The sequence below is a fragment of the Seriola lalandi genome, unplaced genomic scaffold (genome assembly GCF_002814215.2).
Source record: "Seriola lalandi dorsalis isolate HSWRI2012SDOR001 ecotype SW California unplaced genomic scaffold, Sedor1 jcf7180002054973, whole genome shotgun sequence".
Classification (NCBI taxonomy): domain Eukaryota; kingdom Metazoa; phylum Chordata; class Actinopteri; order Carangiformes; family Carangidae; genus Seriola; species Seriola lalandi.
This window is the reverse complement of record NW_019525523.1, coordinates 219,296-243,546: the sequence shown is the minus strand read 5'-3', so window position 1 is coordinate 243,546 and position 24,251 is coordinate 219,296. Positions and strand designations below refer to the sequence as shown.

Below are 24,251 nucleotides of genomic sequence, written 5' to 3'. Positions count from 1 at the left end.
CTAAAGTTACCTCGCTAAACACAATCCTGCTTAAAAGGACAGGCCTCGGGATTGAAACAGAGAGAACAGCACAAAACTGGAGTGGTAGTGTTGCCAAAACTGCAAGTTGAACAAATACATTCTGACTTCATATCTACATGTAAGAAAATCAAAGTTGTCATGAAAATAACTTACAGCTTGTGATTAACGTCATGAAACATAACAGTTAGGCATTTCTAGCAGCCAAAAGCTCTTTGTAAACAACTGTTCATGCTACAGAGTAAATGAATGACGGCGTGTGATTAAGCGCTTAATATCACATCAGTGTCAAAATATTATAACTTTAATGGTGGAAAACAATAACTGCTGGACATATTGATGTATACAATGTTAAGGCTGTTGGCTTCAGGCACAGAGTAATCAAGCTTAATGCTATCGACCATCCCAGTGTCAGCACGGTGTTTTGATGCAACGCAAGGAGCCTCAAAGCCTAAGGTTTGAATCGCCATTTTCTTTACCATTTATTGGTTAATGGGGCTTGTGAGCTGTATTCGACTTAATCATAAAATTGCCGTCAGAAAGCAAGATATTTCGTAAAAACCCACGGATATTGATCGAGTAGCGGACTCAACTAGCTTGATTATATGGGATCCGTTTCAAGAGGCTAGGTTAGCAAGCTACTATTTGGTGTAGAGGAATTCACTTAAGATGTATTCGGTACTCACCGCCACTCTTAGGGGTTTACGATGGCAGCTGGACTTGCTTGAGGTTCTTGAAGGGTAGACGTAGGCTGGAGGTGTGTTGTTTGTAGTTTGTAGCTTGCTTCTACTGGGAGGACAGCAGTTGTTGTTGGCCATCTTGGCTACACAGCAGTCACAGTGGATTCAAATGGCGACGCGGCCTGCAAAAAATGGTTCAAAACGTAGCGATTCAGATGTACAATAACCTCTGAAACTCCCATGTAGCAAGCACAACCTATTTTCCAAAGGTTTACCCCATGGAGCCGAAAGTGGCTAATATAACTGGTCATTTAGCTACAAGCAAAATTGTTTGGAACAGGCTGCACACATATTTCAACAGCGGAAGCTATACAGCAGGTGTGTTTATTTGTTTATTCTGAATACCCCTGGCATTCATGGCCCATTAGACTATTTAACGGTTGTAAGTTGAATATACAAACTTACTGGCAAGTTTTTATATTATGTCCTGCAGTTGTTTAATATAACAGAAGCACACCGTGGTCTTAATGAGTGCAAGGGGTTTGCTTAATGTCTACAAACCATTTACAAATCCAAGATGGCCCATCTACTTCGTTACTGGGTCACGGCACTCAGTGCTTCCGCTGCTGGCTTTCGGTCGTCAAAGGGGAAAGTTTGGATTTCAAATGGGTTATATTGTATGACGTGACAATTACCGCGGTCCACCTGGGTAAGGCTTGATTTCGTTATTTTACAAGGTGTCTTACACCGACTTTCTTCCTCTCTCGGTCAGTTGATTTTAAAGTTTGGCTTATTATAAACCCTGTCATGTCATGTGAACGAAATCATGGCTTGGCTGGGAAGGGAGTAAACACAGCTACAGCTAGGTTTTTGACGACCTGATGGTTTCTTTCCGTGCTTTGTGAAACTAGTAGCTAATAGCCTGTACCAGAGCCTGATGTTAGCCTTCTGTGGCATTGTACTGGCAATTATTGAGAGCAGCTAGGCTGTATGCCTTGGATAGGCCATTGTTTTGATTCGCTTTAGGTTAGCCTACATGTTTAGCCTTCACATTTTGTCATTTTTCTGGTTGCTCTTGTTAAGGTATAGCTACTTATTTCCTCTAGTTCTGCATTCAAGCTGTCTTAAATCAGGTCTTAGGCTACTCACAGACTAACTGTAGCTCTAAATAACAAAAGTGCATGCAACTTCTTGTCGAGCTGCTTGAGCTTCCTTTCAAAAATTATTTCTCTATACAATCTATGATTGTATGCCATAAAAGCCTGTCATTTATCACTGATTTTAGTTTTTCTTTGTATTTTGTCCAGTTACCGGTATTAAAGGCCCTGCACATTGTGATTCTGGCTCATTAGGACTCAAGTTAGACAAAGTTATGCTGAGGATTATGTGAGGTCACATAACTCAATGCCTCTTTCATAGGACATGTTTTAACTTGTGATGGTAGGAAAAGCTAGGTGTTAGCCAGCTAATAGCATTAATGATTGCTCTGTTTTGTTGTGAACCTGTGAGAGTGAGCTGGCATCCACAGTTCCAGGACACTCAAACTTATGCAGCTAAAGTGGAATTAAGCGGCCATTGATTTTATCAGTTTTTGTGACATGCCTAATGTCTTCTGTGAAAAAAAGGCAGGTAATATGTGCATCATAATTTGTTCTGATGCAGGTGTCAAACAAGCAGATGTTTTCACAGGAGGTTAAATTATTGGCAAAATAAGAGGGAACACATCTGTTGGTGATCCTGTGGGTTTTAGGGCTTTTAATTCTCTCAGAGTTGGAACTGTAATGGCTCTTTATCCCTATAAGACCCATTTCTCCCTCTCTAATATAATCCATCTTTCTCTCAGTCTTTTACAGTGAACTGCTTCAATTTTAGTCTTTGAGTAAACTGTGTTTCTCCTGAGATATTTCCATCCATTCCTCTGGAGTCATACACTATCCTTCCCAATATTAACTTTTTAATAATTTTAGAATAATAAGATAAAAAAAATAATTTAGAGCTTTTAAAACTCTATTGTTTGTACCTATATCTCTGCCTTTTAGCCAGAGGAATTACTTGCATATTTTTTTGTTGTTTAAGTTTTTTTTTTTTAATTATTATTAATTAATTAGAGCCTGCCCCTTGCCTTAATAGTTTAGCTGTTAGGGACTGCAGTTCAACACCCCAGTGTATTGTGAAACACGGTTATACTTTTATAGGGCACTGTGTGATAGTGTATTTCTAATAATAGATTTACTCCCTGACAAAGAGTTTCTTTATGCCAGGCCATCTTTTTCAGTGTAAAATAATAGTGAGAAGATTGGTTGTGTTCCTTGGCTTTTTATTCTCTGTTCTTAAAATAGGATACAGCTTCTTTAAACATAAATGTAATGTGATTTATTTGCATACATGCTATCCTCCTCCAAATTGTGTGTCGTGCAATTAGATTTGCTAGTTCTATACTTGTAGTTCCTTATTTATTTTTATTTTTCTTATTTTGCCTGTGCTATGTCGCCATTTTTTTTTAGCTCTGTAATAACAAGACATATGCAATATCATTCATCTCAAGCCGGTTCCCTTTTCTCTTCTTCCTCCTACATGCTTTCAGATTTCTGTCCCCTCCCCCTCTCCTTCACCAGCACTCCCCGAGAAGGGGAGCAGCTGAGAGAAATAACAGGGAATTAACGTCCGTCTCTGCAGACATGTGTGCCATCAGCCTTACAGCGCTGTAAACACGATCTAATATATTTTCATTAACATCGCTAATGTGAATACAGAGCAGAGGCAACCCTGATCCGCTCATGCCAAGTAACACAGAAGCGCATCGTGTATTCTGATTGATTTAGTCAGTGGATAAATCCTGATTTTAATGTACGTTCGCGTGGCGTTTATTCTTTTACATGTGTTAATTTATTATATTTCTTCTATCTGGTGGAATGTGTTCATTCTCAGTGAAGCTCACTGTACACTGTGTTGCTGTTGATCTATGACGCTTTGAGTCACTCAGACTACATGACCTCATTTCAGGGAGTGGTCCTGAACGAACAAGCATGGCCTTATCTGTCAAAACTCTATTTGTTTGGTTGGTTAAGTGTGAAGGAGACTGAGCAAGGGCTCTCTGCGCCCTCAAACTGACTTTGCATATTGCAAGCCATGCGTATGGGCTATGTGAAGCTTGGAAGTGGGTCAGCGTGTGATTTAAAGATGGCAGCGCGCTACATGCACCATCTGACTGAACCTGTGTTTGGTAGCGGCTTCGCTCTTTTCCCGATACAGTCTCTGCCATGTGCACAAGCTCTCCATACTGTGGTTCCTGAAACAATGCCTGGAGCTGTCTCTGCGTAAAAGTGGTTCAGTACGTGTTCTGTATGCTGCGGCTTTCTGTTGAATGTGAGTGAGGGGGAGGGGCAGGTAATTTTCCGCTACTCGCTGCAGCAGCAGCAGGGAGCTTCAGTACCGAGGTATCAGCTCCACTCGGCTCAGCTCAGCTCTCCCTCCTGCTCTGCTCTGCGGCTGGGCGGGGCCGATAACACCTAGTGTCAATCACAGCTAAACCGGTTGGGCGGGGCAAAGGGCTAGGGTGGATGAGGAGGAGAGGCTTTTATCCATGTAACCATCAGAACATGGTGTGTCTGTATAAGTGTGTTGTGCTACAGGATATTTGTATGTAGCCGCAAGACTATATGATTGCATATGGCAGAAATTGCCTGTTATGGGTATTTTATAGTACCATAATAATAATATAGGCTACACATTTAAGAACTAGTGAGAGCTTGTGGCAGTGTATAGAACGATGACTTGGGGTTTAGAGTTTGTATCCAGTAAAAGCTTCCAACTCTGCCTTCCCCTGTGCTGCAAAATGCATTGAATTATTGATTATACAGCACATTATCCTGGTTGAGGCACGCAGCTAAGTGGTTCACATTTTGTAGGTTGCAGTCCTACAGTAGAGGCTTTCACCTATATCATTTTGGTGGAGTACACAGATGGGTTCAACAGATGGACCAAAAGCATGACGTGGAAATGTCCTTGCCTCATCAGTTTTAATATAAGGCGACAGAACAGCTGCATGTTGAACAGAAAATTTATTTATTCCTCTTCTCTATTTATCTTTGTCTGTCACACACACACATCTTCTGTACTTCCTGTTTTTCCCCTTTACAAGGGTGTGTCCTTTGTGCTTGTGAGGTTAGCTCTGCTATCTGTGGTTACCATGGAGACTGTTCTGAGCCATAATGAAATGATGAACTAGTCTGTTTCCAGGGAGCTGCCAGTATGTACCCGCCCCCACCCAGACATCCATCCCCAGCATGTGTTGTAGACGCAAGCAGGAAGGAAACAGGGTGGACACAATGGGAGGCAGGAGAGATGGAAAGAGAGAGAGAAAAAGAGGAAGATGCAGACCAAAGATGTACAGCATCTTGGGCAGAAATGCCAAGTCAGACAAGTGAGGAAAAAGTATGTGAGATTAAAGAGTCAGTTCTAAAATGGGTAAGGGTTTTAGAGGAAGTCACAAATACAGCAGCACAGATTCAAGCCTTGAGTGTGAGATGGTGAGAAAACTGTAGCTTCTGAGGATGAGAGTGACCAAAAACACATTAAATACATGCCCTGCAGCTGAGTGAGAACATCACAGGCTTACAATTGGTCACAGATAAAAGGAAGAACTTATCACCACCCATCCCCTTCTCCCCCACTTCCACCACCCCATTCTCCACCCGTGCTCCCTCGTAGTGGCATCGGGATGCTGTTGCAGCCATTAGATTAGCTTTGTCATGCTCAGAACCACGGGTTGCATCCGCTCCCATCCAGCAGGGATACAAAGCCAGGGCATCCTAAGAGGGAAGTATCCAAAGCCTGTCTGCGTTTTCTGATAGCTTTGTTCAGTGCCACAACAAGAATCTGTTTGATTTATGCACAGGCTGAACCAGGACAACCAAGGAACTGTTTAACCCTTTCAGAGCCCCAAAGGGAGGAATTTGTGCTGCTTTTAGTTCTCTCATGCCCTTTATGTTTGAAAGCAAGGTACACAAGGGATCAGCACAAACAAACATACCCAGAGAATTCCTCCTCACCCGCTTACTGTGTCCACCTGAGTAAAAGGATTTTGGTTTCCATGGGTCTTTTGTTCCGGAGATTTTAAAATGGGAAAGTTTTTGTCTATAGAAAAAATTTGGATAAGAAGATGTATGAGAACACAGCTTTGTCATAGTGCTATAAATATATACTGAATAACACCAGTCACTAGTCTGTTTTTGCTGATACAATTTACCAGTCTGTATTTAGAATTTTGTATTTCAGATGTTTTTTTTCTGCATGTATTTCATATTATTAGGAAAAGTGATGCTGCTCAAGTGATTGACAGCAAAACTAGAGCAGATTGTGGCACTTTATCTGTGGTATAAGGTTTTTCATTTCTTTTTTTTAAGGTCGTGTTTAACAGTAGCCTTAGAGACGAATGCTTGAGTCACCTGGCTTGTTTCCTCCTTTTACGTGTGTGATGTGTGTATGATGTATATCTATACAATTTTTGGTAAATTTATAGGCTGTATTTGAACAAATACACATGGCAGTGGTAATGTAGATTCTATCATTAGCATGTTTTATACTGATCTTTCTCGTCTCGCCTCTGGAGGGTGCCGTGCCTTTAGCCATATATATTGCTTCATCCATTGCGGTCACTGTTTTGGAAATGAGAAAGAAAATGACTGCTATTGCAGCCTGATGTCTGTGCCCTCCTTCTCCTGTTCTGTCTCTCTCACGCTCCCTTCCTCTCTCACTGCTGTCTCAAACACGCACACACACACTCATAGCAGGGATTATCTTTTAGTGCTTTGGCTTAATGAGAAAGCCTGTGTGGGCAGTGGGGTGATGATCACATGTCCAACCCTTGTACTACCGATTTATTCCGACAGAGGGACCAATTTCACTGTCTCTCCCACCTCTGCTCCCTCCTGCCCAGCCTGCCTCTCCCACTCTTACAGTAGGATTAAATTTTGCAATGCTATTGGCATTGGCTTTTAACCTGTCTTTTTTCAGTTTTTCTTCTCTTTTACTGAGGCATTACCTTTAATATTCAGCAGTTTTCAGACTTATCCTGAAGATGCAGATTAGGGGCTGTTTTGTGTTATTTTAGTGCATCTTCTTGCAACAGCCTGCAAGCATTTTCTCTATTTCTCTCGCTCATCTACTCTGTGAACTAATATGAAGAAAAATGAAAATATTATTTCTGCATTTAACATTCTACCACTAATTCATAGTACAATGTGATGGCTGTCACAATGCACAAATAGTCACTAAACTAAAGCATTATGATATAAGATTTAGCCTAGAAAGTAATGCACATAATGAACATTACCTGTGAAGCAGACGGTGTAATCAGAGCCTATTTGCTCCTATTGCCTGCAGTCAGTGCATCTGTGTATCAAAACCCTGGCTCTTCCTGACCATTTAAGAATGAGAGGAAACAACAGCAAGAGATCCTCTGACATTCACTCAGACAAAATTCTTTTGTCTTTAGATAGCATTTGTTTTTTGTATTTTACACTGCCTTTATGTGTGTGTGTGTGTGTGTGTGTGTGTGTGTGTGTGTGTGCGTGTGTGAGTGAGCGAGCACACATGCCTACAGGCACAAATGCCCTTTAAGTTTGCATGACTGCCTGTTTGTATATGTGTTGAGTGAGGGAGTGATGTAAGGAGTTGATGATAGCCCAGCCGTGACCCCTTTCACTGTGGGTCTCTTCTGTCATGTCCCTCACTAAAATGAAGGGGGAAGTCCACATAACAGACTCTTGGGGGAAGTAATATGAATGAGTTTTAGAGTGGTCGCTTACAGTATTAATGAGGATGAGTCTTAGTGAAGAGAATGTTATTAATATGGTGGCCATCTTGCATAATTGATGAAATGGGGGATGTTAATACATGGCAGAGAGAATGAACAATGCAGGAGTTTTAAAAATCTTAATTATCTTTCTCCACTGTATCTAACACAGGCCTTCCTGTAGCCACCATTTTTTCTCACCCACTGATTTTTTGTTTTTGTCCATCAGTCTGCAAAAGCCATGAGCTCTCCTGTTTCCACTTAAGACCCCAGTATGCCCCTCAGCCAGTCCTCAGCTGGAACAGCGGATGTCTGACAGAGACACAGCTGGAGACACTCCAGAGAGGAGTGTAGGGGAGAGATGATTGGGGGAAGTGAGAATATGGAGGGACTGGATGGGGGTTGAGAATACAAAAAAATGTCAAGGTCAGGTAACTGAATTGAAAAGGAAGGGGAACAGATTTCTGCCATCCAGTTGTTTCTTTAAGACAAGATACAGGAAAAATAAACACCAATTAGGCAATTAGCTCTTTGAAATCAGTGTTTGTTGATGCATAACAGACGTCTGTCTGCAGGTGGAATAATGGTGATAGCTTTATCTGCAGCACCCTTGAGTGAAAAATGAAATAATCCACATCTCAGCGGCGTGTAATTAACGCCGAGACAGATGTGCGTATTTGAAACAGGTATGAGAGAGCTGTATCATATCAAACACATCAGAAGAGTAGAGGGAGGAAAGGAGGAGAATGGTCGAATGAGGTGCAAATGTCAGGTGTAAAGCCAGCTCTATGTTTGTTGTTGACGAGATAAACGTCTCCTGTTTTCTTCGTTTTTGTGTAATTGCCAAACACGAGGTTCAAACGTCCCACCGGGAAAATCCGCTAAATGTCACGGGGTAGCGTGGCAGACTGTACATATGGACCCATCTGAGACTGTTGGCCACGGCTGAGATAAAAAGCTGTTATCACCGCTGCTCAGTGGGGTAATAATGCAGAGCGACCAATCCGTAATGTATAGACACTCTTTAAAAAGTTTCACATAAGCCCTGCACGTGAAGGCAAAACATACTCATATGAGGTCGTTGGAAGTAGTCTAAAAATTATTTTCTAGCCTACATTATGCACACACACTTTTCTCATTATAGGCTATACTGTTTAAGATGAAGTGTACCACACATTGAGTCCTTTGTATGTAAAAGGTTTTTTTTTTTTTTTATACGTAGTTAGTAAAATGTCTTCCTTCAACGGACATTTGGCTGCTTCTCCAATTCTGCATTTCGCCACCTCCTCCTCGTCGCCTTCGAGTGTGAAGAGTCGCTCTGTATCTACCCATCCACTAGCAGCATCCGAGTGACTCACTGTCTTCTCCCCGTCTCTCGGGATGCCAAGCGCTGTCATCGCCGTGGGCTGACCGGGCGTGGGTGAGTCGGGCGGAGCACCGAGAGAGAGAGGGAGAAGGAGAGAGAGAAGATTAAGTGGGCGGTGGATGTGCATCTTGGCCCAGTGGCCGGGGTGAACCGAGAAAGCTCAGGGTCTCGTCAGGCCACTTCTTCACAGCACAGCTCGTGTAAAGAGTGGCGATGGATCACATCAACACCGTTTTAATGTGTATTATCTTTCCTGACAATAATTTGCATGTATGTTCTTGGTGGCTCTTATCAGGATCCATCTTCATGAAACTGCGAAGACGTCGCTCCACTTTTTAACAGTGTCGAAATATCTCCCATTTCTCTCTGTCATGTTGTCTGCATTAGGATTAAGGTCTCACCAATTAACCTGCATCCGGTTTAAATCTGAATTTAATTGAGGTACATGGGTACCGAGGCCGAGGTAATTAGAGGGCGGGCAGGATGATTTGGGTGCATGTCGCCACCTGCTACACTGCACATGCGCAGTTCAGACCGTCTGCAGATAACAGCGTCTAAACGTCTTGTTTTGTGGATTCCCACAATGTGCGCCTTGTCTTTCTACCAGAAACTGAAACAGCAGTCTGGATTATTGATGTAATTTGGCTGCTGTTGCCTAATGTCTCTTTTAATGTGTGAAGTTATTAATTTAATGATTTTAAGCCGATAACTGCGCTCTGTAGCCTATGTGTGCAAAAATCATTCAAAGACATGAAATAGTGATGTGGTTACATTGAAATAGTGCCTTCGTGCAGTTTATGTGCGCATAACCATTGCTGCCCGTCAGGAGAGGCCAGCGTTTTATTTTTGCCAGATGAGGAAAGGGGTCACATCTGGAGCATCTTCTGTGTGACCCGGTTAGCATCCTCACCAGTGAACAACCTCCTGACCTCACAGGCTTTGTGTGTCTGTCATGTGGGAATGAACCTGTGGCGCAAAGCGCTCTGCAGCACCCGCGTCCAATAGGAGCTTAAGTCAGCTTGTAAGTGTTGGACGAAGTGATACAATGAAAAAACAGAAAAGTTATTTGTGCTGACAAAAGTCTCCCGTGTCTCAGCTCATAACTCGTAAACAGAAACAATGTGAAACAGCCAGATTCTCTACTTTAGGTCTGATGGTGTTGAAAACAGGCAAAGAGTCGCCTCAAATAGCTTACACTGCCAATACCGTCATTCAGTTCACCTGTCACTTCCTCTTATCCCCATGGCTTTTGTTGTGATATGAAATTGAATGCAATAATGTTATTAATGATAGTAATAATTAACAAACGTGTATCATAGTCATGGGCGCTGTACAGACAGTTACTGCACTAAATTGGCATGGAGATATTTTACAGTTGGTTTATTTGTTTATGTTTCCTTTCATTTTCAAAATTTATCAGAAATCTGGTTTTCCTTGTGGCAGAGGGCTCCTGGGTAATTGTGGGTTTGCATCAGTGAGGATACCTAATCGCCAGGCTGGTTCATAAATCCGTTTCCCAGCGCACAATGAAAAGGGCGGTGGCACTGACAAAAAGAGGGAAAACGACTGTGTCGAATTCATCTCCCCGAAATCAATGTGCAGATTATATTTGCTGCTCCATTTACGGATCCATATGTAGATAGACGATAAAACTCCAGGGTTTCTTTGGGTTTTTTTAAATTTTTTATTAGATCTTGCACGATCATTTTATCCGAGGTGCTGAAATGCAGCCAGCATCGTTTGAGCGAGTGGCTCCCCCTCCCCTTTTGCCCACAGACACCATCACCACATAGCAGAGAGAGGGAGAGAGAGAGAGAGACCAATAGGCAGCATCAGTGAAAAGACTCAGCCTTGCCAGGAGGATAGAGAATTTTAAAAACACACGGACAAAGGAAAACATGGATGCGCAGGGGAAAATTCCCTCCAAACAGGCACCAGAGAGGATGCGGTGGTCGTCCTGCACATAGTCGGAGTTATGCACGGACTATTCCCTCGTTTTTAATGAGGCGGGTGGGGACGCACAGCAAGCTAAAAAGGCGGAAAGATTTCTCCAACCCGTCTGCAAATTCTGCCTGCCTGCGATGGCTGTGACGGCGCGATGCTGTTACAGTGTAAAGGAGAATGTGCCTTTTTCTTTATATTTGGTTATTTTCATACTCAGTGGCCTTACAAATGCACAAATTCGATACTCCATTCCGGAGGAGCTGGAGAACGGGGCACAGGTCGGTGACATTGTCCGGGATTTGGGTCTGGACCTGAGAAAACTTTCAACTCGACGCATCAGAATCACCTCGGACAGTGGACGGAGATATTTCACCATCAACCACAAAACCGGGAAGCTGGTGGTGAGTGACCGCATTGACCGAGAGACAGTTTGTGAATTCAGTGGCACCTGTTCACGTAACCTGGAGGTGGTGTTAGAGAATCCACTTGAGGTGCACAACGTGGAAGTGGAGATCTTGGACGTAAACGATAACGCACCGCAGTTCCCTCGAGATGAGTATCAGCTTGAGGTGTCGGAGTCCGCTCTCACAGGGTCGCGGTTCCACATCGAGGGAGCTCAGGATGCAGATGATGGCTCGAACTCCGTCAAGCAGTACAGACTCAGCTCAAACGACCACCTCACTCTGGACTCCATTAAGCCCTTTTCCAATAATAAGCACATTGAGCTCATTCTCAAAAAGCCCTTTGACCGCGAGCAGATGCCCTCTCATCAGCTTATCCTGACTGCAATGGATGGAGGCACCCCACAGAGAACCGGCACGGCCAAAATCAATGTTCGTATCCTTGATGCCAATGACAATGTGCCTGCGTTTGACAGCTCTGTGTACAAAGTAAAACTGTCTGAAAACTCTCCAAAGGGCGCACTTGTGATCAAGCTAAACGCAACAGACCCTGATGAGGGCTCCAATGGAGAAGTTTTTTACTCCTTCAGCAGTTACACACCTGAGAGAGTCAGACAGATGTTTTCCATGGACACAGACACGGGGGAAATTCGGGTGAAAAACAATATAGACTACGAGGAGACAAACTCATATGAAATGTACATACAGGCAATGGACAAAGGCCCAGCTCCTGTGGCAGTGCACTGTAAAGTAGTTGTAGAAGTTTTGGATGTCAATGACAACATTCCTGACATTGTACTGTCCTCACTCTCCAGCCCTGTACGTGAAGACGCCAGGGCTGACACAGTTGTGGCATTGATCAGTGTGAATGACCGTGACTCTGGACCAAACAAACAAGTAACCCTGGAGATCATGCCCCATTTGCCTTTTAAGATCAAGTCCTTCCGGAACCACTACACCATCGTCACATCCGCCTTCTTGGACCGGGAAACCATCTCATCCTACAATGTAACTGTCAACGCTGTGGATGGAGGCTCTCCACCTCTGTCATCTCAAATGACCTTCAAGGTGGACGTTGCAGACGTGAATGATAACCCACCTCGTTTTGAACAGACATCATACACTGTTTATATTACAGAGAACAATGCTCCCGGTGCACCTCTATGTGTTGTTAAGGCCACTGATGCTGACGCTGGAGAAAATGCACGTATCACTTATACTGTCCTCAATGACAACAACCATGGTATCCCTGTAGCCAGCTACGTCAACATCAAACCTGATACAGGTGAGGCCTATGCCCTGCGAGCCTTCGACTTTGAGAAGCTGAGAGAGTTTCACTTTCAGATTAAAGCCCAGGACAACGGAGTGCCTCACCTCAGCCGTGTGGCCACAGTGTACGTTTACATTATGGATCAGAATGACCATGCACCCAAGATAGTCTACCCACCTGCCAATGGGAGCCGCACCACAGAAACGCTGATGAAAAATGCTGAAGCGGGAGTGTTGGTTAGCAAGGTAACAGCATGGGATGGTGATGCAGGGCAGAATGCTTGGCTGCTCTATGCCTTGGATCAGACCAACACAGACCTTGACCTGTTCAAGGTACATGAGTACACAGGTGAGATTCGCACCACAAGGCGTGTCATTGAGGACAACTCTACTTCCTTTGCTCTAACTGTATTGGTGCGTGATAACGGCCTACCACCGCTCTCCTCCACTGCCAGCATCCATGTGTACGTGATGGAGCTGCCCCCGAAGTTGACCCCGGACCCCAAGCGCATCATCAGGCCCAACAGCCCCCTAATGTTTTCCAATGTCACCCTCTACCTCATCATTGCCCTGAGTGCCACAACCTTCGTGTTCCTGGTCACCGTCTTTGTGCTGGCCATTGTGCGTTGCCATGCCTACTGTACCCAGCCCGGCTCCTGCTCCCCATGTTGCGTATCCAAGAAGAGTGCTCCAGAGGGGGGCACCACAGCAGGTGGTGGTGCAGGTGGAGGAAGACCTGCAGGTGGAGGAGGTGCCGGGCAACCAAACAACAATGTGGCCCTGCGCCGCGACCTCAAAGTGGAACCGCATTATATTGAAGTGCGGGGAAATGGGTCTTTGACCAAAACATACTGTTACAAGACATGCCTGACTGCCACATCAGGAAGTGACACTTTTATGTTCTACAACACAGGACGGCCTCATAGTGGCACCTGGGGCTCAGGCTACGTCACCAGCCACAGTGGACAGAGCCAGATATTTGTACGGCGTCTCAGTATGCCAGACGCAACTGCCATTCAGGTGTGTGTCTGGTGTGATCTCTGTGTTTGTTATTTCAGATTGCTTCACAACAGCAAATACACAGAAAGCACAAGGTATAAGAGGAAAATTCTCAGTTACTATATAGCTCGGGCTTTGCTCTAGGGCGGTGTTTATGCAGTAGGATTGCAGATGACATTTACGGCTCCGGAGCTGTGTTTCATGTTTTTAAAAAATATAATTTCTTGCTGCTTTTTTAGATAGATTGTTTTTCTAGTACAAAGCAGCATTTCTATGACTTGCATCCAAGATGGAAACATTTTTGTGCCACTCCCTGGATTGGGTTAGTTTTCTTAAACAAATTCATAGGATCTGTGTCTATCAGGATGAAAAAAGGGGTACAAGCATTTTGTTTGTTTAAATGGTTCCATTATTACCTTCACTTCTTGTTATATTATGAGCCATTCATCATCACGTCTGTATCTTAACATTAGATAGAAGTGTGGGTAGCTTCCCTGGGTTGTGCGTGTTTATTCGAGTGGGTGGGTGCACTTTGATTTGCTGGATGTGGTAGATAGTGTCTTTCTGTGTTCTGTGCTTGTTAAAAACCAGTTGTTTGGTGATTCACGGTATAAGATGTTAAAGTGCATCTGCCCTCCACAGTTGTGCAAAGAACTGTAATCAAAATATTTTTCACGAAACATCTTTCTGTCTTTCTCTCTCTTTTTCACTGTCTCTTTCTCTAGTAGACTGGACTAGTAGATTTCAGTAGCTCATTGACCTATGACCCCACACAGCCAGTGTTATTTGTCTGCTGTGGGCTGTGTGCCACAATATGCAAGTCTGTGCAGGTCCAGAGGGCATTCACTGGTCATCTCTATAGAGAGCTAGTGCAGACTTTGCCAGCTACGAGGACCACCAGTCCCACTGCACCAAAATATCCTCTTCTGGTCACGTACATCCCTGGCACTGAACACTAAGCCAGAGTTTTGGGAATCGGCGAAGAAGCCAGGAATGAGGCAGAGACTGTGTCTGAGTTTCATGTAGATTATACTTTCATTTAATTGTTTCATGGCATAAGGTTGATGAGAAGATGCACAGAGTTGTTTGCATCATTTCTTGTTGTAGTAAAGCAAACAGTATTAATAGGATAACACAAACAGCATTTGTTTTCTACATTATCATGTTTGTCCCAAAGCCTCTGTGGGTCTGTCTGTGCAGTGCAGAAAAGGATATGGGAGAAAATAAGTGATAGAAAAAGGAATAAAGAAATATTTAAGGTAATTATTCTCTTATCACTTGATGTGTTCCTCATTAAATGCCAATCATGTTTGTTCTTGCTATGTAATTAACTGGCAGCGATGTGTTTCTCAGTGCTGTGCTTGGATTGGCTGGCTCAGCGCAGATGAGGCGGGGGATGAAAGGTGATTGGACACAGTGTTGATGGCGGAGGTGTGAGCTCTGTATCCATGCTAGGAGTGTTCACTCAGAGGGAGAGGGAAGAATGGAGAAAAAGGCGAGAAAAGGGTTCAGTGGCCAAACCAAAAGCTTTCTTTATTCCCTGATTTACAATTTAGAGCCAGGCAAGGAAATTAATACACTAAAAACCCATGGGAATCTGTTTTTTTCCTGACTCCACTTAATTTAGTTTCTCTCTTTTTTTAAATGATGAAACAGAATGCTCTTGGAATATCAGTAGTATCAGATTTTTGTTTCTTTGTATTTGTTTATATTCATTGTGTGGATTGGTAATATTCTAGTTTTGCCTTTGTGTCTTCCCTTGGGAGTATATTAGACTGCAGACATGTTTAGGTTCCAGATGTTGGTATCTAATGTCTCTATGTGCCAGTGTGTGTTTTCATCTTCCCCATAAACACCATACGGCCAGGCAGACTACTCTCCCTTCGGCCACTGCCATGCCGCAACAGGGCAAACGTTTTACAAACCCATTCAGTCCCATTTGTGGACAATCTGGCCTTATTTTGAATGCTTTTTATTTCTTTGTCCTACTCTCTTCCCATGTGTTGTGCTAATGGTAAAATTAGACAAAGCACTTTTTTTTTAACTGTGTGTTTAATGCCATACACTCATCTTTTTCCTTTCACTGATTGATTTGATGAGTGATTGTCTTAAAATAATCAAGTTCACCAGTAGTTTCCTGTATGGATAAGTGTTGCAGATGCTACATGATGCTATTCTGAATCCCTGTAGACATTCTGCTGTCTTTGAATGACTCCAGGGGGAATACCAGGCTTTTCTCATTAAGACCAACTATTGGATTTCAAGGGTGATGAATGTCCACTGCAGACTCATAGAGGTCAATGCAGCTTCAGCAGCAAGTGAACATCTGTCATATTTGAAAGGAAATGGGATTGCAAATGGGTCTCTTATGAACTGCATGGCCAAGCAGGTAGAGTTTAGTGTCCTCAGTCAGATTGGTTTAGCTCTGTCAGTGGTTTAGGTTGAGATTAGAGAGAATGCAGTCTCATGGTCTTATGTGGTCAGGTTAACAGCCCATTTTGCTGCACCGTGAGCATGAACTTACAGAAGAATCTCTACATATGAATGAATTTTTTATTGTCTAACCACATTTTCTTGGGTTTTATGAGGTTTTACCTTAAATTATTTTTGGTAATAGTAACTCACAATGAGCGCAGACACTGAGGTCTCATATTAGGATGTCACAAACAAATTGCATCACTGACACACAGCACAGGTTATGGTGGTCTTTTTGTGTCCCACTGTTACGATGTGTCTATGTGTAGATGCAGAGCTGACAGAGTTAATCTGATATCTGCCCTCCCCTACCCCCTCCTCCCTCCACCTGTGACCTTCACAGGAGTGAAATGAGGGAGGGTGGAGGGTGCAGGGTAAAATGTAGACAGGACTCTGCACAGTTACCATGGAGAGATGTGTCAGACTGACTCAAGCAGACTCTGTGCCAGTGAAACTCAAGGTTTTGATCAGTGTAAAGAGGATATAACAGGGAGAAAGAACTCAGCAGCAAAGGAGAGGGGGTGGTGAATCTCAGAGCAGAATAAAGGAAGGGAGGGGGTACAGTGAAAAGGAAAAATACAGAAGATAATGGAGGTTGTGCAGAAACCATTATCCAGCAGTGGTGAAAAACATATTTCAGTAATTTTGTGATGACTGATTTTCACATTGTGGAATATTTTGAGTGAAAGAGATTGTTGAGAGGGGATGGAAGGCATTTGGTAAACAGCTGTAGCTTTGAATTAAGTCTGTCATCAGCACATACCTTAATGTGAGCGTTCTGCAATGTTTCCATGGTAATGGACTGCACCACAACCAGCCAAGTCTGTGGACTAACCCTGGACATGTAGCCTCAGGACCTAATGTGGTCGTGTCACAGTACTAGGGTCAGTTGGCTGCTGAAGTGAAATGTCTGTCTTTTTTTTTTCTTTTTTTTCAAAGGACATGAAATCGAGGAGGGTGGGGGGCATGGGGGGATGGAAGGACTGCACATACAAGCTTCAATTCATCATTCACTTTTCTCTGAAAGCAGGGGCAAGCTGTCACTGCTATGATTATGTGTGTGCATGTGAGAGAGATGGTGTGTGTGTGTGTGTGTGTGTGTGTGTGGTGCGTGCGTGCGTGCGTGCGTGCGTGCGTGCGTGTGTGTGACACGCATGCACTAGCAGTTCTCTCCATGACTTATTAATGAGATGGTATTGGCTTTCGCCTGTACTTAAGACTCAATTCCTCTCGCTCTCTCTTGCAGCCCAAGGCGCCAAATGCAGACTGGAGATATTCAGCCTCCCTGAGAGCAGGAGGTGTAATGCAGAGGTAAGCATCCCATTTTTTGTCACTATGCAGTAAATATCTCATCATACCTCACCAGTCACATTCATCATGTTTTGTTGAAAACCAAAACGTGTATAGTATACTCTTCCCACATGAGATTTAAGCAAATAACCAAATCACATACCATTCTCTAACTGACTGATTTTAAATCCCACCCACCCTTTCTGAAGACTTACTACCATTTCAGAAAACTTGCTAACAAAGTTTCATGTAACCACCATCCATGTAACATATCCTCAAATAGTCTGCAAAAAAAGGGCTTCAGTATGCCATTGCGGCATACTGTGTATTCAAGATGTAAAAGCATATGAACATAAAGTGACATGTGACTAAGCTAAACATTAAAGCAACATCATTCTTCTGTCAGTTCCAAGGGAGAAGCTCTGTCATCCTGAAGCCTAAGCCAAATATAATAATTTCATACTGACAAGTCAAGCTCCATTATGATTTGTCCCTGACATGTATTTCTGAAGCAAAGGTTTGCATATACAGATAATATCCATCTAACATTCCTTAGCAGTTTAAAAGGAGATAAAATAAACAAAATAGTCTATTAACACCCTTTTTGTTCTCTCTAAGTTAGTTAATGCTTGTGAACCAGTTGATGCATAGTTTGTGATGGGATTAATTAGTCCACTAGCTTTCAACCCAGAGGCATGCTGTTACTGAAATATTATTTTAATGACTTAATAGAAGATAGTCAAGTGATATGTTTACCTTTAAAAAACCTTTGTGTTGGTGTTTATGTTGTGTCTTATGTCTGTCAATGAGGTCTACTATGCAGTCTAATCCACTCTTTACATGTCGCTAAATTGGTTTTACTGTTGCAATGGAATAAATAAAACCATCATGAAAAATGTAAAATGTCCTTATCGCATAACCACCAGGAAAAATTCATAAAATGTCTTCAGACCCATACCCGTCTTTGTACCACAAATTTAGCCAGGTGAGGCGTTTGTGCTCATCTGCAGGTCTATTCCAGTAAAGATGTCTCATCTTGCAGTAGCTGTTGCTCAGCTGTGATTGCAGTGCTGAGGGGAAGGGATTGGACTTTGGGATCAGTCAGTTCCAAAACAGAATAATTACCATCTTTTTTTTACCTATTTACATTTACATTTCTTAATGCCTGCTATTTCTGTTAAACGTACAGTTAAATTATGAGAAACCCCCAAATGGTCCAAAATTGATTAAAACATCTAACTGTAATAATATGAAATTATTACCTCAGTAATGACCATTGAAAACAATTGAGTGTGAAATATGAGAGAAGCAACACAGTGAGGAGAAATGCAGTTGTAAAAGGCTCTCTCAGTGTTAACAGACAGATGGAGACCTGACAGGAGGGAGGGATAAGCAGAGCGGGGGTCAGTGATGGATGAAGGGCAGGTAGTCAGGTGGACAGATGGCCTATCAGGGACACGGGGATTGCTGCATGACCACACCAGTGATCACGTTACCCATAACACACTGGGTTGTTACCTGCTGTGAGATCAGCTGGACACTACCAAATCAAGGGTCATGCTCGGCATGCAGCTAGGCTTAATGATTTTGACAACAAAGATATTTCGGTCTATTTATGTATCATCTATCATATCTATATAACCTCTCTAACCTCTCTATGTCATATAGATAGATATGACAGATATGATGATAGACACATACAGAGAAGTTATGTTCCTGTGAATATGGCAGTGTTATAGAAGAGACAATCACATTAAATGACATAGTGGACAAGCTCCAGCTCAACAGCATTTGTCTGTTGCAGCTCAGAGACGTGCCTCCTGAGACCCATATATGTAGATGTTTTACATGTCATAGCATGTTTTACTTTATTTGTATTGATCTGATCTTTATTTATATTTGAGTGCTACTGTCCAGTTTGCAGACAAAATGCAGTGCCAGATGTCTTTACCTCAACTCATATGCAGCCTGGATCATGCAGTTTAGATGTGTTTCCATTATGTATACATTATCTGTATAGACACACATACAGCATGTATGTATTTATGTGTGCATGCTGATGTCCGTGTCAGATTAACAAGAGTGAACCATGTTGAGTGTCATTAATGTAACACAGATTCCCTCTTAATTACAGTAGAGATTAATGAGAGTTTATGTGCTTGTGTGAAGCAGTCTGACATATTAAATCTTTCTTGTGACTCACTACCTCTGATGTGTTTGAGTTTGACTATTCCCCCTGTCCCAATACCAAGCCTCACAGAATGTTATCTATTTATACACTGACATAATCAGAGCTTGTAGGAGATTTGGATACCACACCCAAACACCATGTAATGGCACTGACCTATTTCATTTCATTTAATCTCTGGCGGAATGCACAACATTTCCTCCTAATTGTGTTTTTAGGAGTGTGTATCTGGGTTCATTTTGTCATCACTGTAGTTTTGATTTGCAACAAATGCATTTGGCCTTATGGAAAATGATGAGGAAGCATGTGGTTACAGACAGTAGGTGAAAAAGAGCTGATGAGGAATGAGATGGAAGGACAGGCATTAGCTGAAAAGTGTATCATTAACCCAGTGTTTGCCATTAATATTTGATCAGTGTACCCAGATGATGCTTATGCTTAGCAGCACTTAAAATGGCCTCCATTGCCAGATCCCTTTTCTTCTCTACACAGAGCCACTGTACATGGGGATCTAAATTCATACATCTTTTACCTGTCTTTAGCACCGATAAACTACACACCCACACACTCTTATTTAAAGAACTCTATTTCAATACTCCCTGGTTCTTAAGATCTTTGATGAAGACTGAAAACTTCTCATTTTCAGGAGGTAAAATAATTATTGATGCTTCAGATTTACACAAATCACCAGCAAGAAATAGCAGCTCACACAGACCTTAAGAAAGGTTTTAACCTCTAGAGAACTAGTTTATACTCAGGGACAGGTCAGGGAACAGTGGTCAGGTGGACTAAAGGGGAACAGTAGGAGCCAGAGTACTCTCTTAAGTAGGTTTATATGTTTCTGTATTTGGTTTACCTCTTTTTACTTCTAGTCTAGATTTAACCTGCTGGTAACACCTAAATGGAGAACTGTAATTTGTAGCAGCATTTCTGTTGCTGTTGTTTAGTGCTGGAGAGACTCTGGATTCTTTCTCTAGAGGGGAGGTGCTGAAATCCCACAAAGCTGGTGTGAAAATATAAGGACAGTAATCTATAATCCATAATCCAGAGAATGTCAGGAAAATGTAGGGTGAATACCTTAATCTTAATCTAAATTTCTAATTTCTGGGATTGCGTTTGCAGCACCCCCCACACACAGAGTGCCTAGGTTTGAATATGTAATATTGTGTATTATAGGAGACAGGAGAGTTGGATATGTGGGAGTTTATATTTTAGTCACATGAAACAATCAGAACATAGAGTCAGCAAAGTACAAAATTATTTCTATGGGTGCCTTCTATACTGTATGTAGGAAAATATTTTACCAGTGTGTAATATGTGAATTTGTGTTTTTGTGTTCCAGCTCAGTGCATATGGAGGAATCCTCGGTAATGCAAGGAGCCCAGGGGGTCCTGGTTCAGAACTGGCCCACTGCATCCAGCGCCGCTGGTAAGAATCAGACAAGCTACTTTCAGATAAGCCAATCAGAACTAACTTCAGCAGTCGCATGGACACTTAATTAAAGTAAGAGGTCTGCTTTGCACACATGGGCCCAGTCTAGTCCTAAAAATCCAAAACAGTGACATCCGTTTAAGATTTAGTTTATGGATGTCTGTGCAACACATTCCATGAGACAGAACCAGATAAATCTGACTACAAATTATACCAATAACTGTACATTCCTCAAGAGCTTATCAAACCATAAGAGAGTAATAAAATGAGGGAAACACTGATATCTGCTGCAAGATCGCCCCAACCCACTCCTTCCACTTCCCATTGCTGCAGGGAGAGGAAATGACATGTGCCACGTAGGTGGAGATGGATATCTCTGCTCTCTGTAGCAGGAAGAGAGACAATACAGAGACAACAAGAAAGAGAGAGAGGGCAGATAGTTGATTGGATTATCAGCAAGATGTTTACAAAAGAATAAGCCTCTGAACCACAGAGGACAAACATTAGAGAATACTTCAGAGAAGAATAATAAAACATAATTACGTTCCGTCTTCTTTTAATATGAATCTCTCTCAACCTGTAGCTTTTTTATACACATAATCACAAAGACCAGGGATGAATGATGTCCGCAATAAATAATATGGTATCTCTTTACTCTTTATAATGTAGTTGCAGCAGCTATAACAACATTTACCTGTACCTAATAAAGTGGCCACTTATTGTATGTATCTGTGCTTTGCTACAGACAATGTGCAGTTAAATTCTAGCAGTTTTGCAGTGATGGATTTTAATATTGCTCTCATGTTAAACGATCTTTGAAAGAATTTAAGCCATCAGGCATTTCAGTTGCAAGACAGTCTGTGAAAATGCAAACCTGACTAAAATTCAAAGTGTTATTCAAGTAGAGGGATAATTATTGACAGCGCTTTTACTGTTAAGCAGCTGCCGGCAAGTGACGCACATGGAAAAGTGTCAAGTGAGCTTGCTGCTTGATAATCATTAAGTCTAAATTTAAACTTTTTACACCTTTTGCCGCATCATTGTTGTCACGTATGCAGGAATATTGCAAGGGTGGAACAGACTTACATGCAGTGTATCCACCTCACTTATAAAGACTGGAGCGTTGTCCTATGTTAACTGATGATGACAGGAGGGTCACACTCGATGCAGAGAAGTAGCTTTTATTTGAAGGCAGCAACTGTTCAGCACCGAGGCTCAAACAAAGCACTGCAAAAGGAGCTGATCAGAAAACAGAGCTAGATGAATCGTAAGAACAGGAACACTGGAGCAAAACAAACTCAAAATGACAGCATACCCAATGCTAGACGACATTTCACGGACATTGTAATGTGAATGTCATTGCATGTGATGCCATATCCCCTGCCCATAACCAAGATTTATGACCAAATAACAATGCTATCCATGCATTGAGGAGAATTCACTTGTCATCTCTTGACTTCCCTCATGATGACATGGCAAGTGGGGTCAAAAAGGATTAAGACTGAAATAGGGACAAGACTGCCCTGGTAGAGAAAAGTGAAGGAGGAGACAGGCAAGGGAACGCAATAGACGTATGTGCAATGAGAAGATTGTGCAAAGAGGACATTGCAATGAAGTTTAGATTAAGAGGCGATTTGTTGTAATTAAGAATGTGGAGATGGCCTGGCCTGGTGTCTTTTATAGACAGGAGGCTCTGGGGCATGGGCAGGCAGACAAACTACCCACACACTAACTACTGTCTCTTCCTATCCACACGCACAGCCTCCTCCGCTCTGCCATCGATTTCTTGCCTTGGCTGAGGACTTACAGACTGCAGGCACTTCAAAACATGAGAGATGGATTGATAGAAAGAGGGAGAGAGTGAGGGAAAAAGAACAGGCAGCTGTGACGTCTTCAGGGTGGGTCAGTGGTAACAAGATCAGCTGGCGAGGATTTAAGGTGGTCCAATTAAGCCATGGCAGTTCAAGAACAACACACGCATCTTGATTTGCCTCTAGGCCAGCTGTCCCTTCTTTATCTCATTGTTAGGATGTCAGATTAAGAATGGAAATATTAGCTAGGGGCTATATTAGCTTCGAGTAAAATTTTAGGGTTGGATTAAGGATGATTCAGCATTAAGCGCATCATATAATATGAAAAATCTTTATTTATGGTGCTTTACTGGAGGACAAGATTGAGAGAGATTCGTCTCCTGACTTTCTACTTGATTCTGTTCATCAGAATCTTTGTCTCAGAAATGAGAGAAATGGAGATATTGATTCAATGTGGCCTGTCACATCACTATGAGTCATAGGCTGTGCTATTTATAGTTAAATTGTCTTGTTTGTTAGGCAGGTGGTGGTCCTTAGGTGGATAGCAGCAGTATATGGTAGTTTAGTGTGTCGAGGGAGTTGTATCAGTCTGGCCACTGTACCTACAGGGTGCTGTTCTGCCTCACAGTCTATTTTTTGTTTCCATGTGAGACACAGAGCTACAGTCGACAACGCCCCTGTCTCTTCCCCTCTGATTTAGACTGCAAACATTGGTATCAATTTGTGTGTGTGTGTGTGTGTGTGTGTGTGTGTGTGTGTGTGTGTGTGTGTGTGTCACTGCATCTTGTTTTGTGTTTTCGTATGTACGCACCTATATGTGTGTGCGTGTGCTTGGCTGTGTTTTCAAGTGTGTTTTGGCTGCTTTGTGTGTGACGCTCCTGCTGTGACAGATGGAGCGCAGCCCACACCCAGATTAACAGACCCACATTAATGAAATCAGGGCTCTGCTTGCTGTCTAACTCTCTCTCCCTATCTGCTCCTCGCTCCCTCTGTGTCCTCCTCCTCTGTCCCCCTCTCTCTATATCACAGCTCTGTCTTTTAACCAAGAGCACATTCAGAGAGAACTGTGCATAAATTGCAACCATCCCCTGGAGAGATGGGCAGAGAGAAGGAGAGAGAGGAGGGAGCTGGGAGGTTTTGCTAAGTGAAAGATTAAAAAGAAACAAGAGACTAAACAATGAAGGATAAGGTGGATAGGAAGGTAGAGAAGTAATGGACATGAATGTTTTTTTTTGGGAGGGGTGACAATGAGTAAATGAGACTGACTGACTGTAGCAAAGTCTGCAAAGGAAAGAGAGGAAGCTGTGTGAGGCTGCTGTTGCTAGGGGAGAGTGGTTAGACTAGAAAGAGTGAGAGAGAGGAGGAGGAGAGAGAGCTTGCATCATTATTCTCCATCAGCACAAGCACTGTCACCATGACTCCTACCAATGTCCTACTGCTTCACTGGAGGATGTAGTTTCCACGGCAACCATTCATGGCCCCTAATATTGGCAGGAGAGAGAGGAGGGGAGTTGGGCTGTTATATACAGGGAGGTGCAAACATATGGTGTGGGACAAAAGGTACTGAAAGTGTGTGTGTGTGT

The 24,251-nt window shown here is 42.7% G+C and overlaps 1 protein-coding gene across 16 annotated transcripts in view; it reads left to right on the top strand.

Annotated features, from left to right (window-relative positions):
* Positions 1-24,251, top strand: part of LOC111646634 (protocadherin alpha-C2-like) — a 125,380-nt gene that overhangs the window by 91,565 nt on the left and 9,564 nt on the right. For 15 of the 16 annotated variants that reach the window (XM_087171053.1, XM_087171054.1, XM_087171055.1 and 12 more), the window contains exons 2-3: positions 17,195-17,259; positions 20,769-20,854. In XM_087171053.1, coding sequence (XP_087027179.1) covers positions 17,195-17,259; positions 20,769-20,854 — 151 coding nt within the window. Of the gene's footprint in view, positions 1-10,452; positions 13,495-17,194; positions 17,260-20,768; positions 20,855-24,251 lie in introns of those variants that run through there. The other variant, XM_023396171.2, reaches the window with a different exon arrangement.